Source organism: Aptenodytes forsteri, unplaced genomic scaffold (genome assembly GCF_000699145.1).
Source record: "Aptenodytes forsteri isolate BGI_AS27 unplaced genomic scaffold, ASM69914v1 Scaffold66, whole genome shotgun sequence".
NCBI classification, from domain to species: domain Eukaryota; kingdom Metazoa; phylum Chordata; class Aves; order Sphenisciformes; family Spheniscidae; genus Aptenodytes; species Aptenodytes forsteri.
This window is the reverse complement of record NW_008795131.1, coordinates 2769962-2787908: the sequence shown is the minus strand read 5'-3', so window position 1 is coordinate 2787908 and position 17947 is coordinate 2769962. Positions and strand designations below refer to the sequence as shown.

The 17947-nt window shown below is 37.7% G+C and overlaps 1 protein-coding gene across 3 annotated transcripts in view; it reads right to left on the bottom strand.

Annotated features, from left to right (window-relative positions):
• Window positions 1-17947, bottom strand: part of MED13 (mediator complex subunit 13) — a 58942-nt gene that overhangs the window by 17771 nt on the left and 23224 nt on the right. The window contains exons 4-14 of one of the 3 annotated variants that reach the window (XM_009278223.2): window positions 14014-14159; window positions 13516-13566; window positions 12725-12922; window positions 11545-11739; window positions 10422-10584; window positions 10006-10116; window positions 7296-7979; window positions 2977-3193; window positions 1937-2021; window positions 1454-1575; window positions 107-197 (exon numbers count right to left, since the gene is read on the bottom strand). In XM_009278223.2, coding sequence (XP_009276498.1) covers window positions 107-197; window positions 1454-1575; window positions 1937-2021; window positions 2977-3193; window positions 7296-7979; window positions 10006-10116; window positions 10422-10584; window positions 11545-11739; window positions 12725-12922; window positions 13516-13566; window positions 14014-14159 — 2063 coding nt within the window. The remainder of the gene's footprint in view (window positions 1-106; window positions 198-1453; window positions 1576-1936; window positions 2022-2976; window positions 3194-7295; window positions 7980-10005; window positions 10117-10421; window positions 10585-11544; window positions 11740-12724; window positions 12923-13515; window positions 13567-14013; window positions 14160-17947) is intronic. The other 2 variants (XM_009278224.2, XM_009278225.2) reach the window with 2 other exon arrangements.

The following is a 17947-nucleotide window of genomic DNA, read 5'->3' as shown; positions in this document are numbered from 1 at the left end:
TTTGTCTTAAAATTTCAGTAGGGCAAACGAAGCATATGTTTCCAACATATTAGCAATCAAATGTTTAGAGCTAGTATTCTATTTGGAAAAAACAAATAAAGCTTACTTATGCATGACAGTGGGTCTAGATTTCCTGCTTTTGCCTCTTTGCAGTTGGATTTGTCATCGGCGCCATTCACTGTTCTTTTAGATCCAGGCTAAGAAAGAAGTATTGTAATAAAATCACTTCAGACATGAACACACGTTCCTATTTCCTGCTAACAGGAAATTTCATGTGCAGTGGACATACAAAGCTGAGATTTTGTATAATATTTAGAAAAATTAAAATAAATCAGAAGCCCAATGCTAGTAGTTGGGGTTACACTTGTCCTCCCTTAATACTTGTAACTCAGAGAATGCTCTCTCATCAAGTCATGATGCTATTAAAATGAAAGACTGGTTATAAAATAACTCTCAGCCTGTTAGCAGACATATTAAAAAAAGCTAAATAGGGCTGCTCACAATCTATCAGAAAAAACATACACACTCCCAAAGCCATGCTAACATTACTGATGTTACCACATGAACAGGAATAGAAAAGAGAGAGAAACACAAATCCTGGAACAAGAGGTACAGGGAAGAAAAGCTGTTGAAATTAAAAGAACAAGAGATATTTTACAATCTTTAGGCAGTACTAAAGTCTATAGAAAATAAGAGTCTTCATGTTTAAGAGCAAATACACTTGCTTTATGTAATGATGACCTTTGATGGCTGTTAAGACCCCTCAGCCCTTACTCAGCTACAGCTCCCATTAAAGTTGATGGGCATTTTGTCCGGGTAAGGGGATTTAGGATTAAGCATGGAGCAAAGTACAGTTCAGAAAAGACAACTGATTACAAACAGTATTGAAACAGAAACTAAAAAGATAATGGATTCAGAGCCATCAGAGACTGCAAGAGAAACTGTTCCAAGACAATAGCTGCTGCAATGAAGCAGCTTATTTAGCAGAACGTCCACGTATTTAAATGCCTCTTCTCTTTCAGAAGTTTTCGTTTTGTTTCAGTATTACCTTTATTGAGTAGTTAAACAGAACCTAGACCATAGGAAAAGAGCACTAGTATCACTGTTGAATCTGTAAAATTATAACTAAAGGTATATTCAAGAAGCATATACTGTCTAGATAGTAAGGATAGAAGATCAAAAGCTTGTTTGTATCAAAAATATGATTGCATGAGTCAACCAGAACAGTATGTCTGCTATAGAGGAGCCACAGCACTTGCTTATATGCATGTTTTGCAACCTCTCCTACAAATGCCCCCCCCAAAAAAAAAGCATGTTTTGCAACCTCTCCTACAAATGCCCAAAAAAAAAAGACACGCACACACATCCCAACAACCCAAAACCACAAAAAGACATACTTGTTCCTTGCAGTTTTTTTGTCTAGCAGCTGCTATTACTTTTGCACATCACTTACTGTTAGTTCATCTTCATCAGAATTGAAGAGATTGTCAAGGTCAGTGTAAGAGACCACTAGGTCTGTTTCATGGAACAGACTAGTTGATGCAGTGCGAGCATGAGCAGCAATACGTTGGGCATCTATAAAGAAAAACATTACAAAAACATTTGCGATATATATTCATTAAAAAAAAAAAGACATCTTAAGAACTATTTCCACAGTGGGGGGGGGAGGGGGAGGAAGTATGTTCTCAGTTCCATTCAACTATCTTACATTAGTGAGGTCCCTTCAATTTTATAACATTTGGATTTTATAGCCAACATTTATTTGCAAGGTGCAACAAAGAAAATGTGTTCCAAGCAGATTCCTAGTTCTGAAGGGACAGGGAAATACAAAACCATAAAGTAAAAACTTAGTAGCCTATTAGAATCTATTGACTATTCAAGAGATCATTAACATAGCACAATTAAAAGAGATGGGGGAGGGGGGAAGCCTCTTTACCTTGCTTGACAGAAGGACTAAATAGAGACATAGCATCCTCTCCTTCATGGGATAAAACTGTAACACTAGATGTCCCATCCTCAGCCTATTAAAAAAAAAAAAAAAAAGGCAGAAAAGTTTGCTTTAATTAATTGGAGAGATGGGGGGCATTTTATCTCCCTATGGGAATTCTTGTACATATCAGAAGTATCAAGTTCTCATTAGCCTTCTATCTCAGCAAGGCGTAGTCTGGGGGTCTGGTTAGTGGCACTTGCTCGGGGAGAAGGAAGCTTGGAATACAGACAACATGCTAGCAACACGCAGATGATGAGCACAGATAAGAATGTAAATCTTAGTTTTTGTGTTGGGGATAAATTTAAAAAGCAAGCTGTGGATTCTTGCTACCACTCCTTATTGAAAAACACTTGATATCAAATGCTATACGTTAACTATAGTAGTTATTGAACGAAACTCTCAATACCAGGAGTGCATACACACACAACTAGTCCTAATAAGCAAATTTATTTCATATACAAGATCCCAACGCAGTTATATTTTCTCCTTTTTTGGAGGTTGTACTCTTGTTTTAAGTAGAAGCCTCATATAGTTGGTGTGTGTGTATATATATAGCAAAAAAAAAAAAAAAAAAAAAAGAAATTTCCATTCACTGTCCAGGCAACTAGTCAAAGTTCACCTCACCTACCCCCAAGCCTTTCCACACATGAACAAGGCACTTGCCTTGTTCTTCCTCTCTTCCCCAAGCACCTTCTTATCACCCATTTCTATAGAAAGGCTACTGAGCCAGATTGATTTTTGTTCTGATCCAACAGCATTCTCCCAGTATAAGCCATAAACCCTAATGCAATAGAACCACCAGTGTGCCAAAAAAATTTTAGGTGTAGTTAAAGGCATGCTGCATAGTTTCACTGATCATTGCTGCTAGAATACAGTATTTTTTATTAATGTACTGCTAAATACACAGAGGATTTAAATTATGTTCGGTGACTAAAGCAATTTGTTTTAATCTTATCACTGATTTGTATCCTCACTCCTTTACTCACCTTGTGTTTCTTCCCAGCTTCTCTCTCAATGTTCTGCCTATCTTTTTTACTATCAGGAAATAAGAATTCCACATCACCATCAACAAAGGCGTAAGGATCAATTTCAGGTTCCTGGTCAGCTTCCGTCGCTACTGCTGCTAGGTATTGGTTTTTACTCTGATACTGTTGCACCAGTTCATCTGAAACCTTTAAAGGTTTCCTACATTGCACCATTAATCTGAACAGAAGAAAAATAAAAATCACAAAATATTATTTATTATGTGGAAATATTTTTGCTATCACACAGTCTTTACAAGAACAACTTCATCTTCCCTTCCCACTTTCTTCCTTTCCACCCCAGCTTCAGAAAACTTTTTGGGAAAAAGATTAAATCATTAGTCATTTAATATAACCTCCTTACACACATCAGAAGCAGCAGCGTGATTCATTCTGCCCATCTCTCCTAAAGCACTGTCAATTCAGAAAAAGATTAGTAATTTATCCCAGGTCGTAGCTGTCATTTATCATAAAGTACAAATGTATTAAACTATCTATATCCACTAAAAGAAACTCACCAGGTTAAAAAATTACTCATTGCCGTTCCCCATCCACGTTCAAACAAATGATCAGAAAGAAGTGATTAAACCTGAATTTTCCATATTTTAGAGAATCTAATTCCTGAACATTTAATTCATTTAAATGTAGAAAGTATGCCAACCCTCCCAATACCCGTCTGCGTCTAACACAAAGAGACCAACACTCTGTTGTACACAAAGCCTGCCTACCCAAAAAGCCCAAGCAATAACCATTACTAAAGCACGCAAGTGCCACTATGTTTAGTAGTCATTTATATCACTTATGTCAATACAAATGAAGCTTGCAACACACCAGTATCTAATTTACTAATGAGAATAATAAAAACACATTTGCCTTTGTCAGCATTTTTCTTTTCTTAACATCTGGAGCCAAAAATGGAGTACACAGAAATCAAGTCTTCGTATCAGGATTATTAGTTTCACAGATATATAACATTGCACCAGCAAAAAGAGATCTTGGCAAGTAGAAAACCATGTTACGATTATTAGCTATAGATATGGCCCTCTAACTTCTGCCCCTAAACAAACTTTATTTTATGTATCCCAGTGTACAAGAGGCACCATGTGAGGAAGGTATTCCTTCACACATGATAAGTATTTCAGGAGTGTCAGACTGACGTGGTACACAATTTCTTCTTGCTCCAAGACCCAAACAGCAACAGAATGACCAGTGAGAAGCATTTACAGAAGTCTCACACATGAAATGAAAAAGGGACATTGCAAGGATGAAGAATACAAAGGTTCAAACACAAGTTCCAACATATCTATTGTTTCCCTTCTCAAGCCTCTATCCAAAAGGAAATGCTATCCCCTAAGAAAGTAACGTGTCTCATAACGAGTAGGGCTTGGTTTTGATAGCCTAGATGCAGACACTGATCCGGAGTTTAGAATAAGATAGGCTTACATTTCTCCTTTGAGAGACCAGAAAGAAAGAAAAGCATGATATAGAACAATTCAAAGACTTCAACCTGCACACAAAATGGCACGGTGATTCCTCAGAGTCCTCCTTGCTGCCCTGTACATCCCTGTCAACTACGTGGTATGAGAAAGGACACAGAAACAGTTTTACTTTGTCAAAAGACTTCCTAGAAATAAGTTTCCAAAGAAACACCTCACAGCCAACAACGCTGCAAATCCAGCCCATGCTGGCCATCCATGCTCAATAAAATCTTGTGTTAAGCATGACCACCACAGCACGACCGCCCCGGACAACAGTGCAATGGGTGTGGCCTTATGTCAAGCACCATTGGCATTTATGTCTGGAGCAGCCTGTACAAAAAAAATTGTTGTGTAAGCCCCCCCCCCCCCCCCCCCCCCGCCCCGGACAACAGTGCAATGGGTGTGGCCTTGTGTCAAGCACCATTGGCATTTATGTCTGGAGCAGCACTCGATGGAGTTGAGGATTTCCTCTTTTCTAAATCCTGCAAAAATTACCATCAGAAAAAAAAAGAAAAAAAAAAATGGGAATGACCTTCTAGGAACAAGATATTAAACACCAGGAAAATACACAGCGAAAGCAAGCAGCAGTTTCCAGTATTTTTGACCACCAAAGAGGAAGAGAAGTTAATAGCCAGCTACTCTCGGAGGGGAAAAAAAAAAAAAAAAAAAAGAAATTCAGTAAGTTGTTAAATCGAACTAGAAGCCATACAAGGAAAGACCATGTCTTGAACAGAAAAGAAGAAAATTTTGAAGTAGAGCATATCTTTCTCTGTCTGGTTGGCTGAAATGAATCCAAGGCCAAAATAGCACTAAAAATCCTATAAATGCACATCTTGAAAGAGCCAAGACGTGCACTAGCTTATGTAAACTCTTAAACAGTGAACACAGAAGATATGGCTAAGAAAATGCGTATGAGAACAGACCAACAGCTACAGCATGTTTACTTCTTCTCACAGCTTTCCTACACAGCAAAGCCAACGTGACTGCCATCAATGGCTTTCCACTGCCAGCAACGAAACAAAAAATCAACATAGAATTTCAGTCCTATGAGTAGCTCCTTCAACTCTTATACCACAGATTTAGTACACTAACTCCTAAAAAAAAAAAAAAAAAAAAAAGGAAAAAACCATCACTAATTTGATAGTGATCACATTAAGAGTCTCCTTTCACCTGAACAGGAAAAAAAAGTAATTTTTGGACCAAAAATAATCAACAGCAAGTGCGAGTTGATAGCGGCAACTCTGGGTGCATTTGAGATGCATTTTTTATCCCTCGATAACAACCCAAAGCCAAAAGTTTGTCACCTCTGCATCCAGGTTCCAATCATGTTAAATTTACACTGCTATTAAACAGCCCTGTCAGCACCTATTGCTTCCCATTACCATCCTTTTCCTGCGGTATATCCTCACAAGGAAGTGTTGTAAAAGATGGATGACAGGAAGAATTTCTTACGCAGTGCAACAGCAAAGGAGACACAACCCAGAAGGCCAAGTGGTTTTGTTTCAGGTTTTGTTCTTACAGCGGGGGTTTTTTTTGTTGTTTGGTGGTGATTTGGGGTTTTTTCGGTGGTGGTGGTCTTTTTTGGAGAGTTTATTTTTGCTTTAACTGGTAAAGAAAATCCATGTTGATTCATTCTGCAGTAAAACAGAGCTCAAACATAAGTTTTAACACTAAAACCACTAGTGTTATTCTTTTCCTCCTTTGCCTTGAAGGTCCATAATTTATCAAAACTTAGGCAGTATCAAAAAAGTGATCAATTCCTTTATCCTGATTGAAACAGATAGCAGCAGAGTACAGCATTTTAAAACCTGGTGCTAGATAACACTAGCTTTCAGAAATAAATTTTATTTATTCAACAAAAACCTTTTTTTAAATAGTTATAGACTACACATACTTTATTTCGAGACAGTATTAGCTTATGTTAAAATAAAATAAAATAGTAAGTGTTCTCAAATACATTTCCTGTAGCTCGAAGGCTAAGGTTTTAACAAGGATCTAGTCTGACTGTCTCAGTATTTCTTCAAGTTAGACAAGCTTCGTTTAATGAACGAGGGTCTCCCCATATGATCTGAGGTCCAAGAGCAGTAACAGTAGACACACCAGTCACTCGTTTTCTTTGAATGATAACCTCAAATCCTTAAGCCTTTTGAACAACACCACAGAGAGAATGCACCATGTGCAAGAACGCCAGTTTATGTTATTATTCCAAAGATAAATTTCTGATATTAGAAAGCAGTTGCAGCCTACATTAAAGTTAACGTCTTCCAGGAAACCAGATTAACTTCCTCATTGTTCCAATCAGCCATTTAAATACCAGCTCTTCTGGATAAAGACAGGAACAGAACTGAGGTAGAAGAAACTTCATCTTTAATAGGGTAAGCCTGCAGCCGAGACCATCCATAAAGCAAATATTAAAAAAAGAAAGTTATTTCTTGGGGGGGGGGGCACGACACACACGGATGGATGGGACTTAAAGTCCCAAATAGGCATAATTTGGCTACAGATTAATTTTATAGTAGAAAAATAAACTTCATTGCCATCTGCTAAATCAGAGTTCTAACGAGAAAAAGCTGGAAAGTCTTACTACATATTTGACTGTGCTTCATACTCACATTTCACGAGTATTATCTTCTTGTATATGGACAGCACAGATAGTTATGCTCACACACTCGGCATTACTGCTCGAGCTCATGAGAACAACATATGCTTTAGCGACAAGCTTGCTTGTAAAGAGAAACTACTGCCTTTGGCCTTTCAGTTTCCTCACTTTCTCACATTATTACTATGGTATTAAGCACTACTTACTCTGTAACTGATGTTACGTTTTCCTGTCCAGCAGGTATTACTGGATCATCTCTCAACTTATCATTTGGAAGCTGAGGTGGTAAGAATTCCACATCCTTTTTCTTTGGAACTTTATAATACTTCCAAGTAGTATCAGCTTCATCTTCCTCCAAATTCACTGCAGTACCAACATACATTGTGGGCTCTATAACTTCAGGAAATTGAGCTGGAAAAGGCTGAGACAAGCCATCGAGTCTGTCTTCCATTGTTTTTGTGGGAACCAAGGGGTCTGGTGTTGGCATCTGGTAGAAATGTTGACTCTGAGGAGTAGAAGGAGCTTTAGCTACCCCTTCATCAACTACGTCACACGGGTGAGGACTAAGTGGTGGCGGCTGAGGTGAATTTGCCATTTCAGCATTATGCATCTGAGGAGTCTTTGCTACATCATTAGTTCGGATATTTGAAAATCTCACTTGACTGTCTGGTGCAGTCATCACGAGCCTCTGACTTGCTGAATCTGCCTCCATGGCAACATCATCACTGATAGATACACGATGATGAAAAGGAGTCAAAGGGCGTTTCTGTGGCTTATCCCCTTTGTCTTGCTTCTCATTTGTCTTGTGCTTTGGAGCTGCTTGCTGTTGTTGGCCCACAGGTGGTGCCTGCCCCTGTTGACCTGAATTTCTTGGTTTGAGATTTTTGTGCCTGCAGAATTAATATAGGGGAAAATAGTTCACATTAATCTTTCAAATATGTCTACCATGTTCTTTTTCCACTAGATAAGAACCCGCTTCTAAGCCATTAAACAGCCGATTATAGAAGTCTGACACTGATACCATTCTGAAGTGAAGCTGCCTCTTTCTGACCATAACTTAATTTGAATGACTTGAGTAGCGTTACAAGATTTCAGAATACCATTTAAAAAAACTGGAAAAGCTATCCTATGAGCCAAACACACACATAATCCTCATAACTGAAGACAGTATTTTATAACTGCTTTTAACAGAAATAGATAGTCACATGAACACGTTGTCACTTTTAACTTCTGCCAACACTGATGAATCAGTAGAACAACATATGAATTAGTGAATGACTTCTTGAATTCAAGCATCAATACTAACCAATAGTGCTGTCCAAGTCTCCATGGGTTAAGGAGTGGAAAATTAACATCAAGAATCTAGAAGCCAAGCTCAGTCCTACAAAAGCTATTTCGAAGCTTTTGTAGCTATTTACCTACAAATTTAGCAAGTGTGGAAAAAAGAAAAACTCAGTGTCTCGACTGCATTAATACAGTTAAGTTTTTTTCCAGTATAAATGCACTTGAGCTTAAACATTTCATCTTGAAGTTCAAGATGCCAACTTTCTAGATCAGCTGACAGAATGAGAGATGTGAAATACGGAAGTCTAGAATGAAGTGTTTATGATTAAGCTTTTGAACTGCATGTACATCCTTAGTGCCTGGGTATTCTTTGCCACTCTTCCATTAGGAAAGTTAAGAAGCATGCAACTTGTATTAAAAAAAACAGGATAAGGCAGGAATAAAAGGTAAGAGGTATCAAAGTCTATTTTTACTTTAAACTCTCATACACATACACGTTTTTCACCGCTTAGAATTCAAAATACAGAACAATAAGGGGTTTTAAGTCTTTGCAATTTCTCTTTAGGCAACTGCGTATTTCTAATACACACCTCACAGTTAATCAATTGTTTTCTCTTAACCAGTGCTATATCATATCTAAATTCTCCTTTAACAGAATATTTAATCCTCCTCCATCTCCCAGCTCTTCTCAGGACACAAATATTTCCACAGAACTTAAACCAACCATTTCAATAAAGGATGAAAAAAAGCATTTCTTTCAAAATGCTACATCCTCTAGACATTAATTTTTATTTTTTTTTAAGATTCCAATATTCATTGCAAGGTAATCAGTGTAACATTTAAATTGGAGAAAGCGTTTAAACCTTTGCAACACTTCAGTCACCTAAAGATTAGTATTCTGCCATAAGTACAGAAATTGAGAATTCACTGAAATTAATGTTTCCATTTATTTTAAACACCTGGATTAACTGTCTGTGTCATTGGACAGTTTCAAAACAAAAGTCATAACAAAAACTGGAAGTTAAATTCAGACTTTCCCCCTGTGTTTTGATTCTTTTTTTGGTCCCCAGATAATATAAAAAAACCATATACTGGCAATCAACATACAGAAAAGCTGTTTTATATACAACCACCCATGGAACGCTATATTTCCCAAAAAGTAAAGCAGGTTTGGGTTTCTTTTTCACATTCATCAAGACACAATGCTACAATCATCTTGCTGTTGATTAACAGCTTTCTCCCTTCAAGGCTAATGCCACAGCCCTCTAGAAAAGGTTCTTAATTCCTAAATAAATAGGCATTCCCTTTCCACTGCAGCCCCAGAAAGTTGCCCATGAGATAGTTTCTACCCATATACAGGCCTAAGGAATTCCAGCCCAAGACTCGGGAACTGTCACTGAACTGCCAGTAGGTCCACTCAGACGATACGCTTGAATAAAACCTCTGCATTATCGTATTGGGCAGAGTTTCAAGACCTACAATGACATTTAGGATATGAGATACAAATTTTGTTACAGCTTTTCTACAAGCAGCTATTGCTTAATTACTCCTAAAGGAGTCATCACGAGCCCTCTCCTGAGCACTTCAATCTCCATGTACAGTGTTGGACTGCGGGTTTGCCAAGTACTGTACCTTGAACAATTGCAATTTGTCCTCTGCGTGGCTTCAACAAAATCCCAGGATGCTACCTTGTCAGCTGTCTCTTCATCACACAAACCATTTGATGTAGCAGAATACTTCCTCCTACGATTCAATATCGGGAGAGTTATTTGGGATCAACATATGTTCTTTCCTTATCTTCTGTCAAACCTCAAGAGCAGTTTTGTGACACAGGATTCAGCAAAGAAATTATAAATAGCCTTTTACTAACATCAAACTGAGAACTAAACAAATGACTAGTTAGGAAGAAATTAGCTCCTTTAAAATGTTTTATTACTAGGAGTAAAGCACCTTCTACTAGCAGTCAAAGCATCTTTACCAGAACTACTTTCTACAACGAACACACAAGATACCATGGGTATTTTTATCTTCACAAAATGAGTACATACTTGTTCTGTGCTCTGTTCATATTGCATTCTTGCCAAACTCTGTCCACCACTTGATTGGCTAGCTTTCTTGGTATTTTGCCACCATGATGGCTAGTACTGTCAGAGATAAATCCATCAGAAACTGAAGAAAACTTCACCCATTTCTGGGCAGATTGAGCATCAACTGAAAAGCAGCACCAGAGGAAATAGTTTTAGGCAATGACGCGATACACTCACAACCACTATTACTCTAATTCAACCACCACAGGAACATCTTAGGAAGAAAAGTATCTTCTTAACTCAATGTTAGGAAAGAAAAACAAAGAGAAAATTTAGGTACAGTAGTAGATTATTATAACATGGTTCCCTCTCATGGTGGGGGCGGAGCACCATATATGTTTATGTTATAACTGGGCTGGCTATTTTTATCTTCCAAGAAACTATAGACCTGAAAAAGAAAATAACTTGAGCAAAGCTACCTGTTAGCAAACTTAACAGTATTATTTAAAAAAAAAAAAAAAAAAAAAGGGTCAAACTAAGGAACAGAAGACCTTGGGGGAAACAAAACAAACAAAACCTTTTCTGCACAAGAAGGACAGTATGTAAAGCCACCTGAAACTATCAGTGACCCTTACCTGCTTTGACTGAAAGCAGTTTACCATAACCACTGCTCACACGCAGTTCAGATGGCACACAGCCTTACTGGAAACTTAACTACAAAGAATCTTCCTTGGACTGTGAAAAAAGCTGCAAACATCACTCATGCTCACTAATGACTGAGATGCACAACGAGGTTTATAAAGCTATGCCAGAATACATACATGCACACAAACATACACAGAGAAGGAAAAAAAAAAAAAACAAAATCAAAAACTTGACCCCAGAAATTTAAAGTACTGGATAACTACATCAGGTACAAAAGCAGTCCTCATTTCAGCAACTTACAGAAGTGTTGAAGTTAATTTTGTCCACAACTGAACAATAAAAATTGGCTTTACTACAACACACTTATGACTAAAGAAGTGTGATTTTTGGTAACAAGTCAGTTGTACAGAGAACATCTGAATCCTTTCCAAACACTAGTAGATTTAAAGGAGAAGCCATCAAAATAATTTCCCACATGCAGAAGCTAATTTTATTATACCTGTTTGAACTTCCTCTGGGGATGTCGGTGGAGTCAGAGTTACTGAAGACATGGCAGGATCTCTTGTGGAAGCAGGCACTTGGTGGACACCCAAGCAAGTAGTTGAACAGTGAGATGCCCCTACAGTACTAGGAGCAGGGATGTCTGTCTGAGGAACTAGAACGAAGCATGCTGGGTATACCATTCGCACACCAGCTGAAAAAAAAAAGGCAAGTCAATTTTACAGTTGTTTAGCAAAAACTTACATTTAAAATCATCAACAAATGGATCATTTTACCAGTCACTCATAAGTTTACCTACCCTTTCTACCTACTAAAGCATTACCCTTGGACAAAAAGTCTCTGTTGTCACACTCGTCATTACTTTATGATTTGCTTTATACAGAAGATTTGGGTGAATGAATAAAAGGGGCTTTATATATACAGGCAGAGACAGCCCTGGCATCTACATGCTACTACTTACTTCTACCATTTTGTTTTATAAAGAAGACTGAGAACATACTTTTTACTATCACATAAAACTGACAATACTCCCCCCCCCCCCCCCATCATCATCAGGGTCTCCAGCCATCACTGCAATACAAGCTTGTAACACTCATTACAGAGAAATGATTACATTAGTTGACAAATCAAAGGTCAATAGCCCACAGCAGAGGAACAAACTACTGTGTCTCAGGGGCTTAGATTTTAGGAACAGCAGCAGATAAATGCAGTGCTTGAGTACATTAAGTTCTCCAGGATTGTGGTTTTGAAGACATCCCTGAAAGGCACGTCTGTTCTGTTTGAATTTGCACAGAATCTGAAACAGTACAACATGCTTTTGATGCATCTCAGATGTCAACAGCGATAGTCTAGGGGGTTTTGATTATCCTTTTTTGTTTTTAAAATAAATTAAAAAAAAAAATATCTTGCTTCTCAGGGCACAAAGAAAAACACCTACTAATATGTCTGCAAAACCCACTTTAAGCAGCAACTCATTTTAGATAGGCCTGAGCATTGAACAGAAAAACAAAAGACCAATAGCAGCTGCAAATAGTTGCAAAAAGAATAAAACGGGGTCATCTTGCATTCAGAATTTTGCAGACCTAACCAGCCAGTTTATTAGTAATTAAGCATTCAGAATTTTGCAGACCTAACCAGCCAGTTTATTTCAGTAATTAAGAGGTAATCAGAGTACTCACCAACAAGGACTTCAACAGCAGCTAAAGAATCATCCTCCCAATCCATTTCTTCTTGTTTTTCCTCAGATCCCTCCTTCAAGTTAGATGTGACAGGATAGAATTGTTTCCATTCACCAATAAGCTTTTTTGTCGATGAATCAGAAAGCTTGAATGACTGCCCTGTGAGCGTGCCATTTAATCCAAAGGGACTTAGAATAACTAAAAAGATAAATAAAAATACATTGGAGATTATATCTAAACAAAATTCACTCTTCCCCACTGAAATAGCATTACTGTTATTTCAGGCACACCGAATAAACAACTTTCCATCGGTTGTTGCACCGATGCACCCTAATCACATTTTGCTATACCGCACAAGTTTTTGGTAATAGGTACACATTGTTAAATATATGTGTACTGTAAGAATCAAGGTACCGCAATAACAATTACAAATTAATTTATTTAAACAAGCAACAAGCAAGTTTTCATCTTGGCTAGCAAGGAGTCTCTAACATACAGGTAGGATAAAGAAACACTATTTCAAATTCTGACAGAGTTAAGGTGTTTCCTCATCCTTTCGTTCTGCTTGGTACAGTTACAACAACAATGTATATACAGGGAAGTAAATCTGTTTCATGTTTAGTCTTGTTCATATTAGGAAAGCACAGCTGCTGTTAAATTGCATTCAAAAAAAGCAAGTTTGGACACTAAGCATTAATAAACAAGGGTAGTGTGTGGTCATGCAGGAGAACCCATTTCTATAGCCAACACAAGTCTGTCTAAGACAGGGAATGATCAAACAGCCCACTAACCAGACTCAGGCCCCATCACTCCTTTGTCTTCGAGAGCATAGCCTGCATCTGCTGGTGGAACCAAAGGAATTTACAGGCAAGGAAGAGCCAAATAAAAAGGGTAGGGGGAGTGAATAGGTTAAGTACGTTGAGTCAGAAATGGATTTCTAAAAGAGGGGTTGATGAAGATACGTGGGGGTTATAAAGCATGTTGAAAAAGCAAATTATTAAGTCACCAATAGGACAGTACTTGGAAGTTAAGTTTATTGTGTCGTGAAGACAAATTATTTGGCTGCATGCCAAGAGACGAATATGGAAATCATCCACCTGCAGAAGAGCTGAGACACACCAACTGGCTTCTGACTATGTCAAGCCAGGGGACGTTCGGGGAGAACGTGTAATCAATACAAAACAGATAACGCCTCTGCTCCCACTCCCAGTCTTTGCCAGAAGTCCTCATTCTGAGCAGCTCAAAGGATTGATCCATTTTAATACTCACTTCTGACTGGCAAAACCTACCTTGAAAAGGGCTGTTAGACTGCTGGGCGAGAGTGAGGTGTTCTTCACTAAGCAGGTACACAGGTTGATGCTGACTGATTTCCACACTGGTGCAAACATTGCTATCTCCATGTAAGAAGAAGGTGAATGAGCAGGACAAGTGCTCGCTGGGGAAGGAGAAAGTGGGGAGGGTGCGGGGGGTGGAAGGGAGAGAAAAAAAGTGCCTAAGTATAGAACTTAAAATAAATTGATGGCTTTCTCACTAGTTTGAAGGCATTTCATCCCAAAATATTCATGAAGTAATGAATAATGAAGTAATCAAAAATCCTTTCTATCTAAATAGCAATAAAATGCTAAATACATGTTCCCTTGAAGCATTTACAAAGTATTTGAGCATTAGAGACAAAACCAAAGATCAATCAGTTAGAAAACAAAGACACTAAGTTTTCAATCTCTTTAGACTGACACTTTATATTTTGAGGTCTGGAGGAAATTTAAAACACAATTTTTTGCAAGACAAAGAAAACTATAACTTAATTCTTTTATATCATATATTTATTTAAAATCTATAAAAATATTTCTGAACATATATTGATTTTAATGAGGTCATATCTAGGTTCTCCTGTCACAGATCCACTAAGCAGAATTGATATTTTAAGATTTATATTTAATATTAGCCAACAAGTCACTTATTTAAAAGCAGGAAGAAGAATGGCAACAGCTTTGAGAAGTGTTGGTTTTGTTTAGTTTTTTTAAATTGATCTTATCTTCATACTCCTGAAGCCAATCAAGTAACTGAAAATGAAATCCCATACCTACACACAAAAGGGAAGATACAATCAATGAAAAAAAACCCCAAAGCTTAAGTCATTGTTAAAGTCATTAAAGCAAGCATCAATGTTTAATATCAGATGCTTCACTGATAGCTTCTCTCAGTCCAGTGTTTCAGAAAAAAAGAAAATAAACAGTCCTGTACAGCAAAAAACACCCCAACAATAAACATATCTCCTTCATATAACTCTGAATTAAATGCTGTTTTCACAGTGCTGTACAAAGTTACTAGTTAGCAACTCCGTGAAATCTTCTGCCTCCCAAGATCATGCTTCAGAGACTTCCCAATTTTTGCAGCTGTTAGCTGTTGTTTTGTTACAAAAATATAGGTAAACCCCTGCAAGTACAACTATCAAAATATTTTATGTTGCATCCAAATCAATTCAGTGGTTTATGTGAAATATATTTTACCAATTTTAATTAAAGGGCAGGAACAGAGCAGGAGGGCAAAAGCAGCAGATCCTTGCCAGGACACCACAGAAGCAGTACATCTTCATAGCCAGTTCCATTTGAAAAAACTTTTTTTCTTTTTTTCTTCTTAAAGAAGTTGTACAGGCACAGCAATTTTCAGTTACATTAGCTACAAGTTCTCTCAAGTGTCTGCCAGACTAAAACGCTCCCATAGGAAAAGAACAGATGTTTAAAAGCAAGATGATGCTATTCACGTTGGACATTAAATTAGGTCCACCATCTCAGTAATAGAAGAATGAAAGTCACGGAGAACCTTAAAAGTACTTCATAAACTACTGAACAGAAAATAAATCCTTCTCTGTAAGGAGGGTAGCATCAAGCACCTGCTCAGTCTCAGGAAAAGAAAAGAAACAAGCCAAGGGAAACAGACTAAATTAAGTGAGTCAAAATAGCAGATACTAGTGCATTTTTTGCAAGGTCAAATGGAAAAGACATTCCATGAACTACTGTAGCCTAAAAAGATTGTATGAACGCAACACTACTGTTTCCCCAAAAAATAAAATTAGACCCCATCAGCTAACACCCAGGATCGCGTGCATGCCCTCTGACCTCAAGAAATGCTTGCATTTCTTAGTCTACAGCATGAGAACGCAAAGCAAGTTTTGCGTTCCTGAAAAAGATACAAACAGAGCTCCAGAGCATGAAGAACTGACAAACTCCAAGCACCTGAGCAGCCTTATTAAAATGCAACCTCCACAGGCGCAGTTACTGGATACATCTTTGGTGTAATTTCCAAGATGTTTCTTTCCTCCACCCAGAGGTAGATGGTGTGACAGTAAACAGTAAGGGGGGGGAAAAAAAAAAAGTTTCTGGAATTGGCACAGTCTGTTCAATCTATGAAAACAGACACTGACTCACCCCAAAGACTCAAAGAGCAGCCACCAGGATAGTCACCACAACAGGGAGAAAGAAGGCTAGTGTTAAATACATGGCTTTGCCTACCAGCCATTAAAATTAGGGACCTAAAACACTTCAAGGATGAGAGAACCCACAAACGGTTCAAGGAGGAACAGGAAGCGCAGCACATTTTTTACTACAGTACTACAGTAACTTAAAGCAGGCCATGAAGTGAACCCAGTGAGGAACTGCTCTAAGTGGCTGGCCCTGACTGAAGCATAACAGTTTCAAGGTGCATCAAGTCTGCGTTGGTATGCAGATCTGCTGTTCAATTTTAATTGTGTTTCAGGAACAAGAAAAGCCAGATCCAGACGAGCGAGTTATCACCGTTCATTGACAACTACTGAGCACAACTGCTTCAGTAATCCAACTCTGGACAGAATACTCCCTGCAGATGAAATAACATACTGCTCAGGAATCCCAGTAAAGTTAGTTTCCAAACTGCAGCGATGATGGAGCTAAGCATCTTGTTGATAATTTCAAGTTCAAGTGAAGTCACATGGTTAGCAAACACCATTAAATTCCTATATGGAAATCTGATTAAACTTTAATCCTTATGCAAATAGTTGAAGACTGATTTTCCAATTGAATTTTATTTTAAAATCATATTGGATGGTTTAAGGTGAAAGAGTGGATAGTGTTCTTGGTTCTGAGTGACAGATAATTTAGGAGCTTAGTGTAAGTGAGGCAAAGTTTAAAAATAAAAGCACATATTCTTTAAATACACTTTAAATGCAATTAAGCTATGTCTCTTGTAAACACCACACTATTACACAGATAAAGGATAATAAAGGATAGACAATTGTAGCATTATCTGATGGAATTCAGATAAACCAAGACAAAGAGAAGCATCAGCATGATAACAGAAGCATTTCAATTCATTACACTGCAAAACTAGTCCTAAGAAATAGCAAGGAAAATTCAAGGTCATCACGCAAAAGCCAAATCCAAACAAAAAATCCCAAACGAGAACTCCTTTCTCCCCCCACCCAACAGGGGAAAAGTTTCCAACAAAATAATAAAGTAAGAGAGAAGCCATTGTTGTCACTGACATCATTCAACCAGCTTTGGCATGCAAGCTGCAAGCACACTACTTGTACCATAGCAGATCCGCTCTCCCTGCCGTACAATTCATTCTAGAAAATCCAAACATTATAAAATTTTCACTAATTCTGGTCATAAATTTAAGTGTTAAACAGCAAAATGATGCACACCACCTGGGGTTTTGTTCCAGTACTTTCAGAGGTGCAGCAAATTCATTTTATGTACAATAGGATAATATTGCTTCATAGTAGAAATACATCGTAAAAACAGTGCTGTCCTTAAACTCAAGTGAAGGGAAACAGATTTCCACATGGTACGCACAGTATCTCCTGAAAACATGAGTCTTCTTTAAACTAAAGGTTAACATGAAAGGCAAAACTAACACTACATACTCAAACATAGCATTAAATTTCTTCCTAGCTAGTCATGCTCAGAAACTCTTTCTTCACATTTAACATAATTTCTGTTAGGTTACAAAACTTTAGGAAATATCAATGCACGTGAAATAATCGCAAGAAATACAATGACGAATCCTAATTTAAAAGAAAAAAGAAATCAAAACCATGCTGAATCTCTTTTGCAGGGGAGTGGAGAAAAGGAAGAAGGAAAACAGAGAACCAGAGCTCTAAGTTACTGGATGCCCCTACATACACTGTTTTATGGACTTAGCAAGCAACTCTCTAAACGTGCACACTTTTTTTTTTTTTTTTTT